The sequence below is a fragment of the Topomyia yanbarensis genome, chromosome 2 (genome assembly GCF_030247195.1).
Source record: "Topomyia yanbarensis strain Yona2022 chromosome 2, ASM3024719v1, whole genome shotgun sequence".
NCBI lineage: Eukaryota > Metazoa > Arthropoda > Insecta > Diptera > Culicidae > Topomyia > Topomyia yanbarensis.
The window spans coordinates 164,423,337-164,442,752 of record NC_080671.1 but is presented as its reverse complement, the minus strand read 5'-3'; the positions used below and the strand labels follow the sequence as shown (position 1 = coordinate 164,442,752).

Below are 19,416 nucleotides of genomic sequence, written 5' to 3'. Positions count from 1 at the left end.
CTCAGAAGGGCCCCTTATACGAATCACTAGGAATCTTATTACTGAATAGTAATGTCACTTTTAATGATCGTGTAAGGTGAGTAATGGCGGAATTCTTATACAATTCCAGTAATGTCATTACTTAGTAATGACACTTTTATTGCGCGTGTAAGGGTCCCTAGAGAACTCAACCGGCGTAATGACACTCCAGCCGTTTCAGCTCCTTATCCACTGTACTGTACACTGTGTAAGCCGCCGGTCCTTTTGGTCGAAACAGGGCATTTTCCTTCTTTCAGGGCAAACTTTACTTTCGCTTTGGAACATAACCCTGGTTCGTCGCTGAAAACTTCCTGGAAAAGCCTCTGCAAGTCTCAACGAGACTAGCAGATTAAATAAGTTACTTTCGAAATCCAAAAAAACCTTCATGTCAGTTCGATTAGAACTACTAATGGTGAATACTCATCTAACGAACACTCAGAAAAAAGTAAACGTTATGTCTATTGATTTTACACATAGATTTTTGCAATTAACGGAGGCATATAGATACTATTTGCTGGCACATAAACCTAATGTGTGTATTTACAAGAAATATTAATCTTACATTCACATTTCATAACTATTAGGCACATAAAACTCCATTCTGTAACAATATGCACATATAACTTATATGTGTGCATACATAGTTTATACAGTTGACACATAGAAGGTATGTGTGCGCGTGATAACAATAGCATTTCTTCTTCATATGAATTTTAAGCGGTTTGAAGCAAATAGAATTAACGTTTGGATTTTTTTCAGTGAAGATATAGCACTCATCTGTCTTTTTGACCGACACTTTCCAGGCTGCACGGAGCCATCACTGACGACCGCAGAGTTCTTTTCAGGTTGTTCTGATTCTTGGGCATTTGCTCGTAGAATTGTGACAAGCGAATCGATCAAATGGGCGATTGAAAGTTTTGCTTCATATAAGTCTCCGGGAAAAGATGGAATCATTCCAGTTCTACTACAAAGAGGATATGAACACTTCAAGCATATATTGAAGAAGGTTCTTACTAGTAGTCTTGCAACAGGATACATTCCATTAGCAGGGCGGGAAATAACTGTAAAATTCATTCCCAAAGGTGGCCGCGTCACTTATGAGGAGGCAAAGAGCTTTAGACCGATCAGTCTGACCTCCTTCCTGCTCAAATCAGTGGAACGTTTAATCGACCACTACATTCGGGATGTTAGCTTGGGCGAGCACCCGCTGCATGCAATGCATCATGCATATCAGCGAGAGAAGTCTACTACCACCCTGTAACCCAATGTTGTCTACAACATTGAAAAAACTTGTTCACAAAAGCAGTCAAGCTTAGGAGTTTTTCTTGATATTCAAGATCATGGAGTACCTACATATATCACGAACTGAATACACGCAATGCTTAGCAACCGACATATGTGCTCATCGTTAAGACAAGTAGAGATAAGGAAACAGAGTGACTGCGGATGTCCTCAAGGTGCTGTGCTGTCATAACTTCTATTGAACCTTGTCGCCGATGGCTTGTTGAGAAAAAAAATAATGAGCTTGGGTTTCCTTGTTGAGGAAACTTAATGAGCTTGGGTTTCCGACATGTGGTTTCGCCGTTGATTATCATGTAATGATCACCAGTACTTACATTAACACACTTTTTGATTTGATGCAAGAAGCCTTATGCGTTGTTGAGCAATGGTGTCTTCGTGTTGGACTATCAGTAAATCCAAATAAAACATCAATGGTGCTTTTCACGCAACGAAGGATTACAACTGGTGCGCGCCCGTTGCATTTCTTTGACTCTGAAATTATTGTCGCAGATCAAGTTAGGTACGTTTGGGTAACTCTTGACTCAAAACATAGTTGGACAGCTCACATCGATTTCAGAATCAAGTAAGCCTGAATTGCCTTCGGCCAATGTACACGGTCTTTCGGCAAATCTTGGGTTTAAGTACCCCAAGTACATTCAGTGGATCTACACAACAATTGTTAGACCAATACTGGCATTCGCGTGGCTTGTTCGGTGGCACAAGGGAGAAGTTATGACAATCCAATTAAAGTTAAACCATCTTCAGAGAATGGTCGTGATGGCGACGACTGGTGCGTTCTCGACAACACCAACTGCTGCTCTAGAAGCTCTCTTGAACATAAAACCACTACATGTGTTTCTGAAACGAAAAGCACTTTCTTGTTCATACCGTCTTAAGGCTACTGGGCTCTGGAACAGAAACCCAATAAATCGTGCAACTAGCCACACAAGACTATGGCTCCAAATGATTACTTGGGATGAATATACCGTTGCTCCCAGTGACTTTACACACACATGTAGTTTTCCTTTTAAAACTTTCAATGTGAGAATTCCTCCTCGCCAGAAATGGCTGTCTGGCTGGATGGAGCGACAACTTGAAGTTTATGCAGTTTGTTATACTGACAGTTCTTTGTTGGAGGGCCGAGCCGGTACTGGTGTCTATTGTCATGAAATGAGATTGAACCAATCTCATTCGCTTGGTAGATACTGCACCGTATGCCAAGCAGAAATCTTTGCGATTCTGTGTGACGTACAATCAGCACTTCAACAGGGAATTTGCGGTAAAAGAGTCTATTTTTGCTCTGACAGCCACGCTGCACTGATAGCACTTAGTTCGGCAGATTCGAAACCGAAATTAGTAATCGCATGTCGAACTCATATCGAAAAATTTAGCATTTCAAATACTATCTACCTTCTATGGGTACCCGGCCATTCCGGTATTACTAGAAATGAAACGGGGTTTCCCTGGCTAGAGCTGGCGCAGCGACTGACTTCGTTGGTCCAGAACCAGTTATACCACTTTCAAAAAGTTGGATAAAGTACAAGATTCGCTCTTGGGCTGCATCCGAACATGCCAAACAATTGGCGTGGCTTGCAAACTTGTCTTCAAACACTTGTCTTTCTGCGAGATGTGAGTCCAAAAATTTCAAAGAAGCACAATTCCAGTATTCTAGTTAGGGCACTGACCGGACATAGGAAACTCAATTATCACATGACTACTATTCAGCATGCTGAGTATTATTCGTGTGATCTTTGTGAATCCGATTACAGAATTTCATATTATTTGATATGTAACTATCCAGCAGTAATAAAGTGATCCTGAACCGGATACAGGAGAAGATTGACGCAACTCTCCGACGGCAGCAGGCAGGAGTCCGTGCCGGACGATCCTGTGCGGACCATATTGTCACGCTCCGTATCATCCTGGAGCAAATCAATGAATTCCAAGAGTCTCTCTACTTAGCGTTCATCGACTACGAAAAAGCTTTCGACCGTCTCAATCACGAAAATATGTGGGGAGCCCTGAGACGCAAGGGAATCGCTGAGAAAATCATCGGTCCAATTGAAGCACAGTACGAGGCATATTCGTGCAGAATATTGCACGATGGTGTCTTGTCTGACCCCATCCGGGTCGTGGCTGGAGTTAGGCAAGGATGTATTCTATCACCGCTAATGTTCCTCATCGTAATCGACGATATCCTGGTAGGCGCGATTAACCGTGAACCAAATCGTGGGTTGCTGTGGCAACCTATTACTATGGAGCATCTGAATGACTTCGAAATGGCTGATCACTTTGCTATCCTAGCACAACGGCGCTCTAACATGCAGAGTAAGCTTCACGATCTTACCGATCGCTCCTCAGCGGCAGGTTTCAAAATCAACGTCAACAAGACCAAATCGTTGGATATAAACACTGTCAACCCTTCCAGCTTTACGGTTGCTGGGCAAGCAGTGGAGAATGTCGAAAGCTTCCAATATCTTGGTAGCCAAATGGCGTCTGATGGAGGCACCAAGGGCTGCTTTTGCGAGTTTAAAAAATATCTGGAAAAACAATCAGATTTGTCGACGATGAAAACCCGAATATTCAACTCGAACGTGAAATCTGTACTATTATATGCCACTGAGACCTGGTGCGTATCAGTGGAGAACACGCAACGGCTACAGGTTTTCATCAATAGATGCCTGCGGTACATAATTCGTGCATGGTGGCCTCACAACTGGATCTCTAATGCTGAGCTCCATCGAGGTTTTATTTGTTTTCTGTATGCCAAATGTTTTAGAAATCCATGAAAGGTTGAATGGCACCCTAATATACAGTCTGAACAGATGGTCCATCTGTCGCCTTCAAATACCCACCGTCATGATTTCGTAAATATTCAGTTAAAGATATATGGTATTTATATGAAATGAACGACAGTCAAACATGAATGAAGTAAGGGGTAGGTGTGCCATTTACGTGTACACAAATTATTGTTTGAAGGTCGAACTGATAAAGAATGCCAAAGTAAACACCAAAGGGGCGCAAAACTGGGACTCCGCCAAGGGCGCCAGAAGACCACGCTACGGCTCTGACTACAGGTTACTAATCTTTGAAACAGTAAAGGGTGTTACAATCAAAATTTAAACTTGACGCATGTTTTTCTTCACGCTTTAAAAAAACCTGATTTTGACATTTGTCCTTTGTTAAGCCAAAGAGGACCAAGCGCCATTTTGAGATACATGCTCTAAAAACGCTGTCACATCCAACATAACACTAGCAACACCTGCATATATTTATTTTTGGGAACACAAATAGCAAACAAAAGCAAATAAGTGTTCCTTCACTTGCTATGTTTATGGTAAGTTATCTAAAAATGTATTTTAACATGAAAAATACTAGAAAAATTACGGCGAAATGACTTCAAAGCAAGTGGAGCAACTACTTGCGTGCCAAATTAGCGAAATTGTAGAATGTGGCCAAATAAACGGTTACCAACGTAATAGAAGTGTTCGAAAAACTTTTGTTGAAAGCTAGGAAGACTGGATCAGGGGGAAATTCAAAGCCGGAGTAGACGTGCTGGTGTTGTATCAAGCGGAAGCCCAACCGCTCCATCCACACACTCTCTCACATTAGTTTTACGGAATTAAGTTTGCCATGTTCAGGGTGATTGCATAACCTTTCTATATGAGAAAGGCAAAAACGAAGGAACAACATCTAAACCCAGAGCTAAAGGTCTTAAAAAGGTCAGAATGGCAGTATTACGAAAGTAAATTCCGTTGATAGATCGTACTAGAGGAGTGAAATTTGCGGCAGCAAGAACTTGTAAAGGCGCTGGTCGCAATAAACGCATGAAAATTTTATGTCAATTATTAGTGTTAGTTTTCAAATTATTGTTATTGAAACGTGTTACTCCAAAAAATATGGCAATTAAACAGAATCCTTCATAAAAGCACTCAAAAATGCCTTATCAAAGAAACCTTTTGAAGGAAAACTTAAATATTCACCCTTATTCTTGTTTACGACGAATGCGAGATTTGCTCGAAAGTGGTTTGTATTCCCGTTAACGACAGCAAAATCAAATATGAATGAATAAGGGTGATTATTCTCAAAAGGCTATCTGATAGCGTTCGGATCAATGGCATTACTTTTGGACAAATACATGTAAAAAATAAAACACTTATATTTCATCCACGCATTCATTTTACGGGCTCTCAAACAAATGCAACTAGTATTGACAGTGTGTCATATTGGAAGTCTTTTACTCGATTTGATTCTTCTAAAATTATGTTCTTAATACGTATTCAATTAGCCTGTGCTGGAAATCGTCAGACGTGTTAAAACATTCAAAAATACTCTTATGAAACAATATTCAATAGAAAATATCTACAGACAGATTGGAGGAATATAAAACTGAGGCAGATACAGTTAAGAATCACTCGCCTTTGTGCGACACTAGTCCAGCATTTTTGCGCAAGTTCACAAATCACAAAACATTTTCTTCTTTCACGAGTGCCATTTAAAGCTCGTCCTTTTTGCTGACCGCGCCATTCGAGCGAATAAACTCGTACATGGCCTGAGCCGTGCGTTTTCCATCGTAATTTTTGATAAACTTCCCCCGAACGAAATATTTTACCGTTGGGAATCCTTGAATATCGAATCGCTCCGCCGTCTTGGTGTGCACGGTACAATCGATTGCTGCAACTTTACCCGGGACACCATTTTTGGCCAACAAGTTGGCCGTTTCTGCAAACTCTGGCTTCATTCGCTTACAGTGACCACACCACGGTGCGTAAAACATCGCCAGGACACGATCCTCTTTCTGCAGGGTGTCGTCTGTATTCCCATCGGAAAGGATAATAATCTTATCCGATCCCGGATAATCACCGTATGGTTCCGAAGCCTTAACGGGCGCTGGACTATCCGGATCGGAGAGGAATTTGATAAAATCAGCTGCAGTTCGACCGCCGTCGTATTCCCTGATGCTTTTAAGATAGCTAAAATACTTTAGTGTAGGGTAGCCTCGCACCTCGTAGGCAGAACAAACGCCGCTGTGACGGGTGCAATCAACAGCCGCAAGAGCCACTTTGGTATCCTCCTTAAAATGTTCAGCAGCGTTAGTAAATTCCGGTTTTGCCCGCTTACAATGACCGCACCCTGAGAAAACAAAAAGCTTTTTATTTACATATTTACGATGACGATTCCAAGTATGGATGACACTTACAAGGGGCATAGAACATAACTAATACGTGCTTCTTTTTCTTGAGAAATGGTTTAAACGTCTCATCGTTAAGATGAACCACCTCGTTTTGTTCTTCTTCCCATGGTGCTTCAGGAGCTGGAGGTGGAGGAGGTTCCGATGGATTCTACGAAAAACAAATTCATGTTGTTATATCCCAGGTGTTGTAACTCAAAAAACAGAATATCTAGAAGACTAACCTTCATAAATTCAACAATTTTCTCCGCTTCACGTACATTTACATCGAACTTGAATTCGCCATTACTAAAGTACTTAACAGTGGGATAACCCTTAACACCAAACTGTTGTCCAATCGCTTGTTCCTTCGTGGCATCCAGCGCTGCTAGTACACCAGCAATCTTTGACTCCTTCATTATAGTGGCAGCTTTCTCATACTCGGGCTTCATTTTCTTGCAGTGTCCACACCACGGTGCATAGAACATTACCAATGCAGACTTTTCATCTTTCAATGCAGGTTCAAAATTAGCACTGCCCAAGTGCACAATTTCCGAATTTGGCTCCGATGCCCAATCCGCTTCCTTAGGTTTCGCTGGTGGAGGAGCCATTGGATTTTTCATGAATGCAACAATTCCAACCTTATTGTTCTCCCCATCGAAAGTGTGTCGCATGCGACCGTTTCTGTAAAAAAAACGCTCTTATTGCTGTCCCAGCATGTTAAGTGAAAGAACCTACTCGTAATAGAGGAGAGTTGGAAATCCAGTAATGTTGTATTGTTTCCGGATAATTGAGTTCTCGGGTCGATTCACGTCGATGGCAGCTAAAACGTATCTTGGCTTTAGTTCAGTAGCAGCTGCAGAAAATTCCGGCTTCAAAGTTTTGCAGAAACCACACCACGGGGCATAGAACATCACCAATACTGGTCGAACCTCTTTTTTCAGAAACTTTCCGAGAGCCTTGAAATACGCCATTTGTGCAAAGATAGTAATCATAAGTGTCAGTTATTGCACAGCCTACTTACAATCGCATCCGGTACATGTGCCACATCCACCCCAACAGGATCTTCTTCCCAAGGCAAATCACCCGTTGGGTCTCTCATAAAATTTGCCATACTGGTAACAGTCAGTTGTCGGTCATAGTCCTTATGGAAGTCTCCATCCTTGAAGTGCTTCAACGCATGAGGAGTAGGATTAGCTTTCAATTTCTTGCAGATCTTCTTTACTTCACTATTGCTGCAGTCAAATAAAACCATTGTACCCTGTCCTTTGATAACTTCGGCAGCCTCGCGAAATACATTCACGGTGCTCTGGGCCTCCTTTGCATTGGAAACGAACAGAACCAATACATTATTTTTTGTACGGAACAGCTTTTTCAGCTCCTTCATGTCATTAATTCCTTCCACCACCGCATTCTTTGTGTTTGTTTTTGCCTGCGCAGAGTGAAGTTCAAGGGCACACAGCTACGAAGGAAAATGAAGCTAATTATTTTAAGGACGCTGGTTGCTATAGAAATTAGCATCAATTAATTAGTTTACTGTTTATAATAAAAGTAGTACATTGATGTGGATACTTTCTTTCAGTTCAAGCGTCAGACAGAACGCTTCTAAATTCTTTCAAGCAGAAGAAATGTGTAAGCACGCAGGCAAGTGGAAAAAATCCTGACGTGGCGGCATTACACGAAACAGACATCAAAGGAAGCGCCTACACAACAAAACACTGGACAATAAATAATTTTGACTTACTAATGCAGCAGCAATGAAATATTTTAGTAGCGTCATACTTTACACTTTTTAGCTTAATTACTACATCCAAAGAATCTAAATTTTGATTCAAAATACACTATATATTCGAGTAAAAGCTGCAGCCGGCAAACCACCAGCGTACAACTAAAAATTGATTGACAAAACTTGCCCGGACCAAAGAGAATAGGAAAAGAGACGAATAGTGTGAAGCCAAAAATACCTTATTGAGCAGACCAATTGTGCAATGTAAATAAACATTACTCATGCCTGAGTTGGAGGAGATAAGTATTGTAAATCTATCAAAAAAAATTTAAATTTTCGTCAGAATTTAGTGCAATCGTGATTGTAAGATGCATTCTAGAGTCTATGTATGAGTAAAAACAAGTTTTAGAATTATTTCATCTCTTTGTTTCGAAATGCACATCGTTTGATATACAAATTCAACGATCGACAAAAGGTTTGTTTTCAAAATATAATAGGAGTCATTTAAAGTGCTGCCTTTGGAAACGGTTGCCAAATTCTAGTGTTGAAATCATCTTAAAGGGAGTGTTGCCGTTTTGACTGATTTTCACTCTGCGTCTCTTTCACTATTCTCTTTGGCCCGGACTTACGGTTCTTTTGTCTTCCTCTTCATCCTTTTTTCATGTTGTTGTATAACGAACCGGTTTACTGTGGGCCGCTCGGAAATATTTTCAGAAAAAAACTAATAAATGATTTTTGTTCTGCATAGGATTTTCTTTTCTTTTTTGTCTGTATTAAAAACTAAAGATATTATTTAACTTTTTTCAAAGGCTGGTAATCAAAAGGTCGAAGACTGTCGTCACATAGAACGGACTTCAGTCAAATAAAAATATATAAATTTGTATTTGTTTCAGTATGAAAAAATTGTATAAAATACTTGTGTAAACAATTGAATGAAATCCCCTTAAAACACTTTCGCTGCCGTACCAGTATATTCCAAACTAGCGGTCTAAGCTGTCAATTCAGTCAAACGGCAGTACCTATCAATAATCCATTTGGTTTTACACAATTCAATAGCTCGAGATGGATGATTGCTCTGTACATTTTTAATGGTAATCTAGGGTAATCAACCTAATTGGGACCCTACATATTTGGGCCCCTGTTAATGTATTTGCCTCCTACACTGCCAAGTTTCTCTGCATTTGTTTGGTTTGATGCAGCAATTACATTCCTTGGGTTGTCTATCATTAGTTCATCTCTAATTGTTTAAAATTAAACAGAATCCAGTTTTCAAAAATATCACCGAAAAAATTTCATGTTTCAACGATAGCCAAGAGGAACCGGTGGAAATGATACATTTTCAAATTGGATTTAAATGTACAATTATAATTTTTTTATCGATTTAATTAATTTGTCTGATTTGGTACTATGCATGTTACGTGTTTGAAAAGGTTTCTTCGTAATGTTTTATATAACGTCAAACGAAGGAAGAGAGGGAGGGGTTGGTACGTTACCGAAAGTTTATTTTTTCTTTTGCTTTATCGATAAAGAAGGGAAAAGTTATTTTTAAAAACACGCGCTCTATATTAACATTGCTGACAGCCTTCAAGGTGCTTCTGAATTAGCTCTATTCTGGCACACTATTCCAGCACTAAGTGTGCTTTAATGACCTCTATAGAACTATGAAGCGGTAAGGAATGTTTTGTATGCAAATTCTATAGAACATATCTAGCCATAAAAAATGCTTCGTGGTTACTTGGGTAGTTCTATAATGGTATTGTTTTGTCTAGATGGTTGACGCTAACGCTGCATTTGCTATTTCCAAGCTGAGTGGGACAAATGGGCAAACCTGGAAAGTTCGCGTTGAAATGCTGCTGCAACGAGAGGATTTGTGGACAGGTAGTGAGTGATCCCGTCCCTGACGAGGAAAATCGAGACGACCAGTGGTGGAATGCCGATCGGAAGGCTAAAGCAACATTGGTGCCGTTGTTGGAAGACAGTTACTTATCGCTAGCGAAACATTGTGGTGATGCTCACAGTGTGTTTAGTGCATTGAAATCTTACCATCAGAAGACGACGCGATCAGTAAGAGTTTCGTTATTGAAAAAGTTATGCTCAGTGAACCTGCCCGAGCGCGGAAATCTGGAAGATAATTTACGTGAGATCGACGAGCTGTTTGACCGTCTGGATGCCGCAGGTACCGAGTTAGATAAAGACACGAAGGTATGCATACTTTTGAGAAGCCTTCCCTCTTCGTTTGATAGCAAAGTTTCGGCTCTGGACAACCGCGAAGACGATGATATTTCGTTGGGCATCGTCAAAGCCAAACTGATAGATGAATTTCATCGTCCTTTGGAGCGAGAGGGCGCTGGTTCAAAAGTCAAAGGGGATGCGATCGGTAGACAGCAAGCAACAGGAAACTCGCATGTGTCATTTCTGCAAATGCTCCGGTCATTTGCGACAGGATTGGTGAAAGTTTAAAGCCTCGCCGAAGGCAGAAAGTGAACTGAAAAGGAAAATTCAAAAGCAAAAACCGCTCAGGGCGACTTGAGAAGTGTGACCTTCACAAGCAGTGAAAGTGTAAACTTGTACAGTCATCAGCGTGGGTGATTGACAGTGGGGCAAGTGCCCATATGACGAACAGTCGTGAATTCATTGATTCATTGAGTGAACTCAGGTAGGTGGATCAAGCTCGCTGACGGGCAAAAGACGCAGATTTTCGGAGAGGGCTGTGGAGAATGGAGTGAACGGTTATGGGAGCATTGTGGAAATTGACGTGAAAGGTGTGAAGTTTGTACCGAGGCTATCCACCAGTCTAATCTCAGTGGCCAAGTTGGCGAAAAGGAATCTCACAGTTAATTTCGATGGCGAAGGCTGCCGGATTTCAAATGCAGAAGGATTTATCGTGGCAACTGGATGCCGTTATGGTGGCTTATATTACCTACGGATTGCGGAAGCTTCTAACAAGGCGACAACAGGTGAGCATCACGATAACTGCCAGCATCAGTGGCACCGGTGTTTCGGACACCGTGACTGGGCTGCTGAACGGCTTAATCTAGCGACCTGGTATAAAGGTAGGTGATTGTGGCTTGCGCATTGTTTGTGGATATTGTTTGGAGGGCAAATCTGCCAGACTTTCTTTTTTCCCCTGGGGTTGAGCGTAAATCAGAAAGAATCCTTGACATTGTGCATACCGATCCGATGAAAACCGCAACACCAAGCCCTAATCATTACGTCATGCATTTAATTGACGATTATAAACGCTTACGGTCACATATTTTTTGAAGCACAAATCGGAGGCAGCGGAGATCATCAAAGATTATGCCGCATAACCGAGGCCTAGGAACCGAAGCGGCACAAAGCCGCTGAAGATCCGCCGGGCGAGGTGGCCACCGACCCGCCGTCGGAAGCAAGCGAATCTGTGATCCACTCGTTTGCCCGGCTTACTCAAACATAGGGGCTATCCCTAGTTCAAGTCCGCCTGAGCGGTAGCGAAGTCGGACAGCACGCGCAAAAGCGATGTGGTGTAGCCACATTGGGTGGTGGACACAAAATAAAATTGGCAACGCTAGCAAAATGTAAACACAAATGAACACTCCGGATGAACCTATCGTCAATTGACATTTCGACGAGTTTTGATTCGAGCCAATAATATGGGCCCGGAATTACTTTTGAGTTGTTTTAGTCAAAATTAGGTAAATTTAACTTAAATTTAAGTATATTGAACTCAAGGTTGAGTATAAAAAAACTATCAATGAGTTGTGATTTTTGCCCTGGGTAAGGAGAAACTATCTTTAACACGGTTTACCTAATTTTACCTTATTCCACGATATCCCGAGATTGAGTCAACAGAACTCAATTTTAGGTAGTTTTTCTAATGAAGAGTTTTTATTCTGAGATTCAGTCACATTAATAGGAATAACAAGCTAGAAGAACAATAGAATTTGATAGTTCTCTGTTATTTATTGCTTGTGGCAGTAAAAACTGGATTCTAACCACACTGCGCACTTACTATTCTTCTATTGAATTCTTCTCATAGACTGGTTAGCTCGACTGGTCTGTCCATGAAAATACCATCTCTATCACTTGAAATACATGTGATTTGACAGCTCGCAGTTTTGAGTAGCAGTTTGATCACTCGCACTTCGAAAGTGCGGAGTCCAGGTTGGTGGGAAGTGCGCAATATTCTTATGATGAGTTTATTCCAACAATATCAAATTACTGCGAGCATACACGACGTGGGCGATAATATGTTTGCAAATTGTTACCATGGCCAAAATATATTTCCGCCACGGGCCAAAAAAAAATTTGGGTGGCGGAAATAGCAAAAAAAGTATTTCATGAAAAATACCATTTTTATTGATTTCTTAGTAAATGATACGTTTTTAAGAGATCTGTATTGGTGCTCAGATGTAAGTGGATGTTGTACACGATTACATTTACCAACCTTTGCAGTCGTTATATGTCTTATTCGCAAAATTGCCCTAATGTGTGCCAAAATATTTCTTTTACTCTAGTTGAAATCCGCCGTAAATCGCGAATATTTATTTTAATCAGACAAAAGAATTATCATTCATGGACGCCACGAACCGGTTATTTATCGTTTCAAATACGCATCAGTCGTTATTGAGTATTGCTTGTGGCAGTAAAAACTGGATTCTAACCACACTGCGCACTTACTATTCTTCTATTGAATTCTTCTCATAGACTGGTTAGCTCGACTGGTCTGTCCATGAAAATACCATCTCTATCACTTGAAATACATGTGATTTGACAGCTCGCAGTTTTGAGTAGCAGTTTGATCACTCGCACTTCGAAAGTGCGGAGTCCAGGTTGGTGGGAAGTGCGCAATATTGAAGAAAACCCGATTACTTATGACATTTTAGATGTCAATCTACTGAATAAAATGTCAACTAAAGACTCAAAAGTACATTAAAATTAAATTTTTGTTGATGTTAGTGGAGTTGATTTTAAAATTTTGCAAATTACTTGTGGATACGTTTTGCAATGCAGCGAGATTCGGTAAACTCCAACATAAGAAACGGCAATAGCATAGTGCTGTGAATCTAGGTGAAAATTAACTAATATCAGCCATTCTATGTAATCAAACGATCGACCTTGAGAACAGTGCGTGCTTTTACCCAGCATTCGCTTGGGAAACATGGAGGAATCTCATCGCAATATAATGGATCATTTGGATCTTGGCACAGGTAGCCACCATTTGCAAGAGGATTTATCAAAAGGGGTACTGCGAACGATTCACAACGTTGAAAACGGCACCCTTCACTTTATTACGATTCCTCCGGCAACAAACGCTCGAGAGCAAGAATACATCGAAAGCTCACTGTTGGGAGCGGATCTGCTTTCTAGCCACTTACCAAATGGATTACTAGTGGATTATATTGGCACTCCGGGACCGACCACTCCAAGCAATCAATTTCATCCACAATCAACGGGCTTGCTCGACCATCATGGCAGTAGTGGAGGCGGCATTCAGACTTATACGGCAGAAGATCTGCAGACGCTTGTCGATGCTAGTTCGTTGCAGACTTCAGATAATGATCGTAAAATGTTTCTACAGTTTGTAAATAAACCTGCCACTCAAATGTCGCATGAAGCACCGGTTATTGTAACAAATGCTAAGGTAAGTGTTTCGATAGATTTGATTTTATCTGTTTTAACATATGTATTTTCAGGACATTACTTCTGTCAATTCGATCAGCGATCACGACAAGCTCGCTCAACCAACCCACCAGCAGATGACGAGCGTAAATCACCTGCCTGTGGCTACATCTACCAGTAATTTTCTCCATTATCATAATCAGGACCATCTTTTGAACACAGCACATACGAGCGTGAACAATATGGTGCAAACTGGGAACATTTTGACTACCTTAACTTCCCACAACACACCCCATCATCATCAGCATCATCACCACCACCATCCCCATCATCAACAAACACAAACGGCATCCCACCAGATCATCCAGAACGCTGCCCAACAGCATCAGCAGAACCAGTCGCATCTGTCCTCTCTTCATTCTATGCTTCAAGGAGACTGCTCGCCCTCGAAATTGTTTCATGTTGCTTCGTCGGTTGCGAGTACGAGTATTGCAATCAGTACCGCTACAAGTCAGAATGTAAGTTACATATTAACAGTTTTTAATATTCAAGAAGGTAATCTAATTTTTATCCCGCAGTGCATTCAAATGCCGCCACTTGCCCCACTTAAATGTATTGAATCTCCCAAACGGTATCTCAGCTATCAGATAACTCAATCACAAACTCCAGTGATTGAGCGAGACCCCACCAATGCAGTTGGTGGGGACAATTTTCTGTCACGAGATGACCTCATAGAATGCAGTGAGCCTCGGTCGGAGGATGAAGAAGACGTCGAAGCAAACACTGGTCTGACCTCCAGCAATCATTTCACCAACACTTATTTGCCCCACAAAAAACGGCTGTCTAAAAAGTTAGGCGACTCCAAAAACCAATCAGAACAGTTTAACCGAAATTCGGTCATCTCCAACGATCACCAGTCGGATCAAATTAAAAAGCTTCAACAACAGAGCAAAAATAGCATAAAAGAAAATACTAAATCCTTTGCATGCCAGCTGTGTGGTGAATCTTTTGAAGATCAGCTCATGTTTTTCACTCATCTGAAAGGCCACTACGAACCGGTCGTGGGAACTTCTAACGATGACGGTAAGATTGGTGATCCGAAAAAGAAACCCAAATTGCCACGGGTAAAACATACTAAAAAACTGAAGAATGACAAATCGTCTCGGATACAGTCGGAAGATAGTTCGACATGCACGAATCAGCCCAATTTGAGCCTGGATGCACATCATGTTTCACAAGACTTCAGTCAAGAAACGGAAAGTTGTGGCTATCAGCAAAATAATCACCACCACGGAGCCGATGTCATTGTGAGCCCTTCGCATCAACCAGCGTGCACCGAATCGGATAACGCCGGCGAGTTCAGCGAAACCGAGGATATGCTGGAAGGAATCAGAAATGTGGTACAAAAAGTGCAGGAAGCTGTCGACACCGATACAAACGATGGATTGGTTGGAACGGTTGAAAGGCAGGTTATTAGTAACGATGAAAAGGCATGGTATCAAACGCAGCATCAGCATATGTCATCTAATCAGACAGATATCGTCAAGGGGATTGATTTTAGTGATGAGTTGGACACCCAGGAGATTCACATCAATGCCGGAAGTGACAACTTTGTACTGTTTCTGAATAAGGCGGACTTCCATGAGCACGGTAAATAAATTAGTAATTCAAAATAATGATTTGGCTTAATGCGCAATTTATTTCAATTTCAGATATGCTTAATCATCGTGGTCAAGCTGCGCAGCAACCGTCACATCAATCGGGTCAACTTACGTCAAGTCATAATCCATCTACGTCCTACATTTTAGATGCCGACAATCAACTGCAGCATCCGACGATTGGCGAGTGTGATATACAGAATATACAGATTCTGGACCTTGGTTCCGCTAGTATCGAGAACCACGATATTGCCAAACTGGTAGACTTCAACCTCTCGGTAACAACAGCTCCCTTGCGAGAGCTTAGGGGAGCAAAACTGCTGAAAGACGAAAATAAATCCAACGCCGAAAACAACACTGAAGTCAACGATGATGATGGTTTTTACGTGTTCGACGAAGGTGGTGACTCTGAAGATTCAGATGTCGAGGCTAATGCAGGTAGCGAGGAAGAACAGACTGTCACTACGAACGAAGAGTACGCAGAAAATGTGCACACGCATCCGAAGGAGCAATCAATTTCGTCTGCTCCACCATGTAAGAAGAAAGGTCGCAAAAAGTTGGGAGGCGATTTAGAGAATGAAACAGGCGAGCAGGCAGCGTTGAAGAAGCCTGGTAAAAAATACCCCTGTGACGAGCCAGACTGTGATAAGGTGTTCAACTCGAAAACAGCCGTTCGCTACCATGAACTGCAGCACAAGAATGAACGACCCTATAATTGTGTGCAGTGTCCGAAAAATTTCTTCACCTCCAGTGCGTTGAAAGTTCACGAACGGTTACATTCGGGCGAAAAACCTTACAAATGCGAGGAATGCGGAAGAGCGTTTCGCCAGTGGGGTGATATGAAATATCATCAATCGTCCATTCATTCGAACGAAAAAACCCATCAGTGCGAATTCTGTGGCAAGAAATTTGCACGTCGCTATTCACTGGTCCTGCACCGAAAGATCCATTTGAATGAGAAGAACCACGTGTGTGACATATGCAACAAAGCATTCAGAGCAAGCTCATACCTTCAGTCTCACCGAATGATACATACGGGAGAAAAACCGTACTCATGCGCTATATGTTCAAAAAAGTTCCGCTGCGGCGGCGACATGAAGCGGCATCTCAAGACCCATGACCGTAGTAAAGCTGTGACTAGCAGCAAATCTATTGTAGTACTAGAGGACGATTCGCATGGCAAATCCTCTTCTTCAAGAACCTCTACCACCGTGACCAGAAGTTCCACAACCGATGTGATTGATCTGACAAAAATCAAGTCCGAAGGCTGCGCTAAAGTGAGCTCAATTCAGGCACCTCCGGTAGTAACTGTACTGTCGAAGGATATCAGTCACGTCGGTAAGATTGCAAATTCCAACGGTCAACAACTGGTTTACCTTACGCAGGCCGCGGGAGGCCAGTTCCGGAAGCCGGAAGAAACTGTCCTGATGGACGTCGCGAGATGGTAGAGGAAAACCACACTCGTGGGCTAAGTAAGTGATGCAATTGTGTAGCATAAGTATTTTTTTACTGTCTGACATGGTTCAATTAGTTGTATTTTAAATTATGATAAGGAGAAATATTCTTTTTTGAATAAACTGGCATACGGTACACGATTATTTAATGCTCTTTTTGAACTGGGTTTCAACGGATTTGCGGTTATTTTTGATATTGCGGTGGTCTTGGTGGTAATGAAAGTTAATCTTATCGTATTTTCGTTTTCGATAGTGAACTATTACATAGGTGTAGTCGGTACTGCACTCATTCAAATTTGGGTAATCAGCCTATCCCATGTGTAGCACCAAGTAGAATGAAAATTCTTCTAGTATGCAAGCTAAATGGTCGATACACACAAGAAATATTAACTACTAGAGCAGTGGTTTTCAACCTTTTTCGATCCATTTACCCCTTTCTGAATATTTATCTTTATGATGTACCCCTTTTCTGAAAATTGTTTACCATCATTACCCTTTCAAAAAAAAGATTTTCAATCGGATGAAAACCATTATTTTCCAATTATAAAGCTGTTCTTGAGCACTCTCAGTAAGCATCTCAATTATTGACAAACTGAAACAATATATAAAGACAAAATTCCGACGGCAATGTTAGGATAACAAGTTTAAATTTATCCCGCATAATTCACCCCCTACGATAGTCTAATTCACCCCTGGGGGTGAGTTCACCCCCGGTTGAAATGGGTGGCGCAAGGCGCTGATGTTACCACTCCAATACTAATCGTATATGTCCACGAAATTTAAATAATGAAAAGACTACATGAACATTCATTGATGATTTATTGATATGTCAAGAAACATTTATACGGTGATCTACAGGCAATCATGGGTTCTATTCTCACAGTCATGAAAGTTTCTTCTAGTCACTAGGTGACGTGACCTATGAGTATAGGGTTTCATGTCTACTGATGTCTGCTAGGTTTCCTTGAATAAAATGCACGCAATATCCTTTGAGTGATGGCCTGTCATATTTAAGCACTAACATATCCTCAAAATCGTAACAAAGAGAATCAATAATAAGACGTTTTTAAAACAAACTGTGAACCTCCAAAAGAGTCAAAACCTGGTTTGCAAAATCTGTCGTATCATTTATAATAATCCGGCATATACCTTCTTTTGCGCAACACAAACACTGATTCAACCAAATGAAGTTCAATGAATCAGAAGCACTAACTCAAACTGTAGTAGAGCGTCTCGCTATTCGTCTATAATTGTTGCAAATTAGAGCTAGATTTTGTGCCATCATAACCAATGTTGGATCACATCACACACCCTTCGCTTTAACCCAAAATGCATACATTTTACTTGCTGGCTAACTGGGCGGTGATCCAGTCCAAATTTTCATAGAACCGTGGGTCACTCATCTTTAGTGCCGATCTCTTGTATAGGTAGTAGTACAGAGGGGAGACTAAAAATATCACGTTTAGAAATTGGGACAAGTTAAATTAGATATTTAAAACCTACACAATCTTTGAATGATGAATAGAGCAGTTAGCGCCTTCGGCCATTGAAATAAGTACGGAGATTTGTGATGATCAACGACCTGCCAGGTATGAAGACTGACGCAGAGAAGAAAATATACCATCGCTACCAGCAGTGGAACACGAAACTTCTCATACAACAAATGTGCCATTCCGGCCTGAAAAACGATAAGCATAAATAATCGCCCTTCCGTGAATTTATGCACTTACCTGATAAACATAGGTTGAATACAAGCTGAATATTATAGCGGTAAGCGATAGAATTAAGCATACATCTTGAGCCCTAGGGAAAAAAGAAACAATCAGTTATCTCGACACGAAAAATCGATATTATTGACCCACAGAAATAGGAAAATGATGGACACTTTATCGCCACGGGCAAGATACGAAAAACTGTTGATTCCCAAATCCACACACAGGAATAGCAGTTGAAAAACGAGCAAGGATGCAAAACGTTTTAACGACAACTTGAACATTTTGCTACAAGCAGCAGCAATGTATGTTCTTCAAACGCCGGGACTTCGCTAATGTTGTACTCTTCGATATACGTATGACTTGTCTCCACCCACGCAAAACAAAAATGCAGTTCCAGTTGTTCGATAAGAGCGAGTGAGATAGAACGAACACAAATTTGCTGTCAATGCCAAAATAGTACTACTTTATCGACTCACGAACATCTGACTTGACAGCTGCGTTTCCGGAATAGTGGTTGGTGCACGAAATTAAAGTTGTCTATTGTCGTTTTTACTTGACCCCGTAACTGAGTCAAGTTACAACCACCAATCGTTTATCAGTTCACGTCACGCAGAATTTTTATTTGTGCATCCATAGCATACTTTTCTATATGCCTCTCGTTTCTTCTGCTGTAAATTTTATGTATTGGACATATTCGGTCTATCCACTGAAAATGCATAAAAATCACAGCAGAAGAAAAGAGACGGGAATAGAAAGTGTGCTAACTATCCATATTTTTGTTTTTCAATGTTCA

The 19,416-nt window shown here is 41.1% G+C and overlaps 3 protein-coding genes across 4 annotated transcripts; 1 reads left to right on the top strand and 2 right to left on the bottom strand.

Annotated features, from left to right (window-relative positions):
* Nucleotides 1-5,434: 5,434 nt before the first annotated feature.
* LOC131682001 (protein disulfide-isomerase A5) lies at nt 5,435-8,401 on the bottom strand. The gene is made up of 6 exons (XM_058963128.1): nt 8,214-8,401; nt 7,494-7,931; nt 7,208-7,428; nt 6,715-7,153; nt 6,500-6,641; nt 5,435-6,432 (listed from the first exon to the last, which is right to left on the bottom strand). The coding sequence occupies exons 1-6, from the start codon at nt 8,247-8,249 to the stop codon at nt 5,795-5,797; spliced, it is 1,914 nt and encodes a 637-aa protein (XP_058819111.1). The 5' UTR covers nt 8,250-8,401; the 3' UTR covers nt 5,435-5,794.
* A 4,672-nt stretch (nt 8,402-13,073) lies between these two features.
* LOC131681998 (uncharacterized) lies at nt 13,074-17,052 on the top strand. 2 transcript variants are annotated; one of them, XM_058963125.1, is made up of 4 exons: nt 13,074-13,818; nt 13,871-14,314; nt 14,375-15,446; nt 15,509-17,052. In XM_058963125.1, the coding sequence occupies exons 1-4, from the start codon at nt 13,336-13,338 to the stop codon at nt 16,900-16,902; spliced, it is 3,393 nt and encodes a 1,130-aa protein (XP_058819108.1). In that variant the 5' UTR covers nt 13,074-13,335; the 3' UTR covers nt 16,903-17,052. The 2 variants fall into 2 exon arrangements, with proteins under 2 accessions (XP_058819108.1, XP_058819107.1); XM_058963124.1 differs by having other exon boundaries at nt 13,871-15,446.
* A 658-nt stretch (nt 17,053-17,710) lies between these two features.
* Nucleotides 17,711-19,020, bottom strand: LOC131681999 (transmembrane protein 138). Its single transcript, XM_058963126.1, has 4 exons — nt 18,771-19,020; nt 18,639-18,711; nt 18,412-18,586; nt 17,711-18,355 (listed from the first exon to the last, which is right to left on the bottom strand). Exons 1-4 carry the CDS (start codon nt 18,902-18,904, stop codon nt 18,249-18,251), a joined length of 489 nt encoding a protein of 162 aa, XP_058819109.1. The 5' UTR covers nt 18,905-19,020; the 3' UTR covers nt 17,711-18,248.
* Between the last annotated feature and the right edge of the window lie 396 nt (nt 19,021-19,416).

Excerpts from the sequence above, each read along its gene's own strand:
- LOC131682001 (XM_058963128.1), bottom strand. The coding sequence starts at position 8,249 with ATGACGCTACTAAAATATTTCATTGCTGCTGCATTA. Across the intron at positions 7,429-7,493 it reads CACATGTACCGGATGCGATT|GCTCTCGGAAAGTTTCTGAA; the intron begins GTAAGTAGGCTG and ends GCGTATTTCAAG. Across the intron at positions 7,154-7,207 it reads CCAACTCTCCTCTATTACGA|AAACGGTCGCATGCGACACA; the intron begins GTAGGTTCTTTC and ends TTTTTTTTACAG.
- LOC131681999 (XM_058963126.1), bottom strand. The coding sequence starts at position 18,904 with ATGTTCAAGTTGTCGTTAAAACGTTTTGCATCCTTGCTCGTTTTTCAA. Across the intron at positions 18,712-18,770 it reads TCCATCATTTTCCTATTTCT|GGCTCAAGATGTATGCTTAA; the intron begins GTGGGTCAATAA and ends TTTTTTCCCTAG. Across the intron at positions 18,356-18,411 it reads ATTCATCATTCAAAGATTGT|TCTCCCCTCTGTACTACTAC; the intron begins GTAGGTTTTAAA and ends TGATATTTTTAG.
- LOC131681998 (XM_058963124.1), top strand. The coding sequence starts at position 13,336 with ATGGAGGAATCTCATCGCAATATAATGGATCATTTGGATCTTGGCACA. Across the intron at positions 13,819-13,870 it reads TTATTGTAACAAATGCTAAG|GACATTACTTCTGTCAATTC; the intron begins GTAAGTGTTTCG and ends ATGTATTTTCAG. Across the intron at positions 15,447-15,508 it reads GGCGGACTTCCATGAGCACG|ATATGCTTAATCATCGTGGT; the intron begins GTAAATAAATTA and ends TTTCAATTTCAG.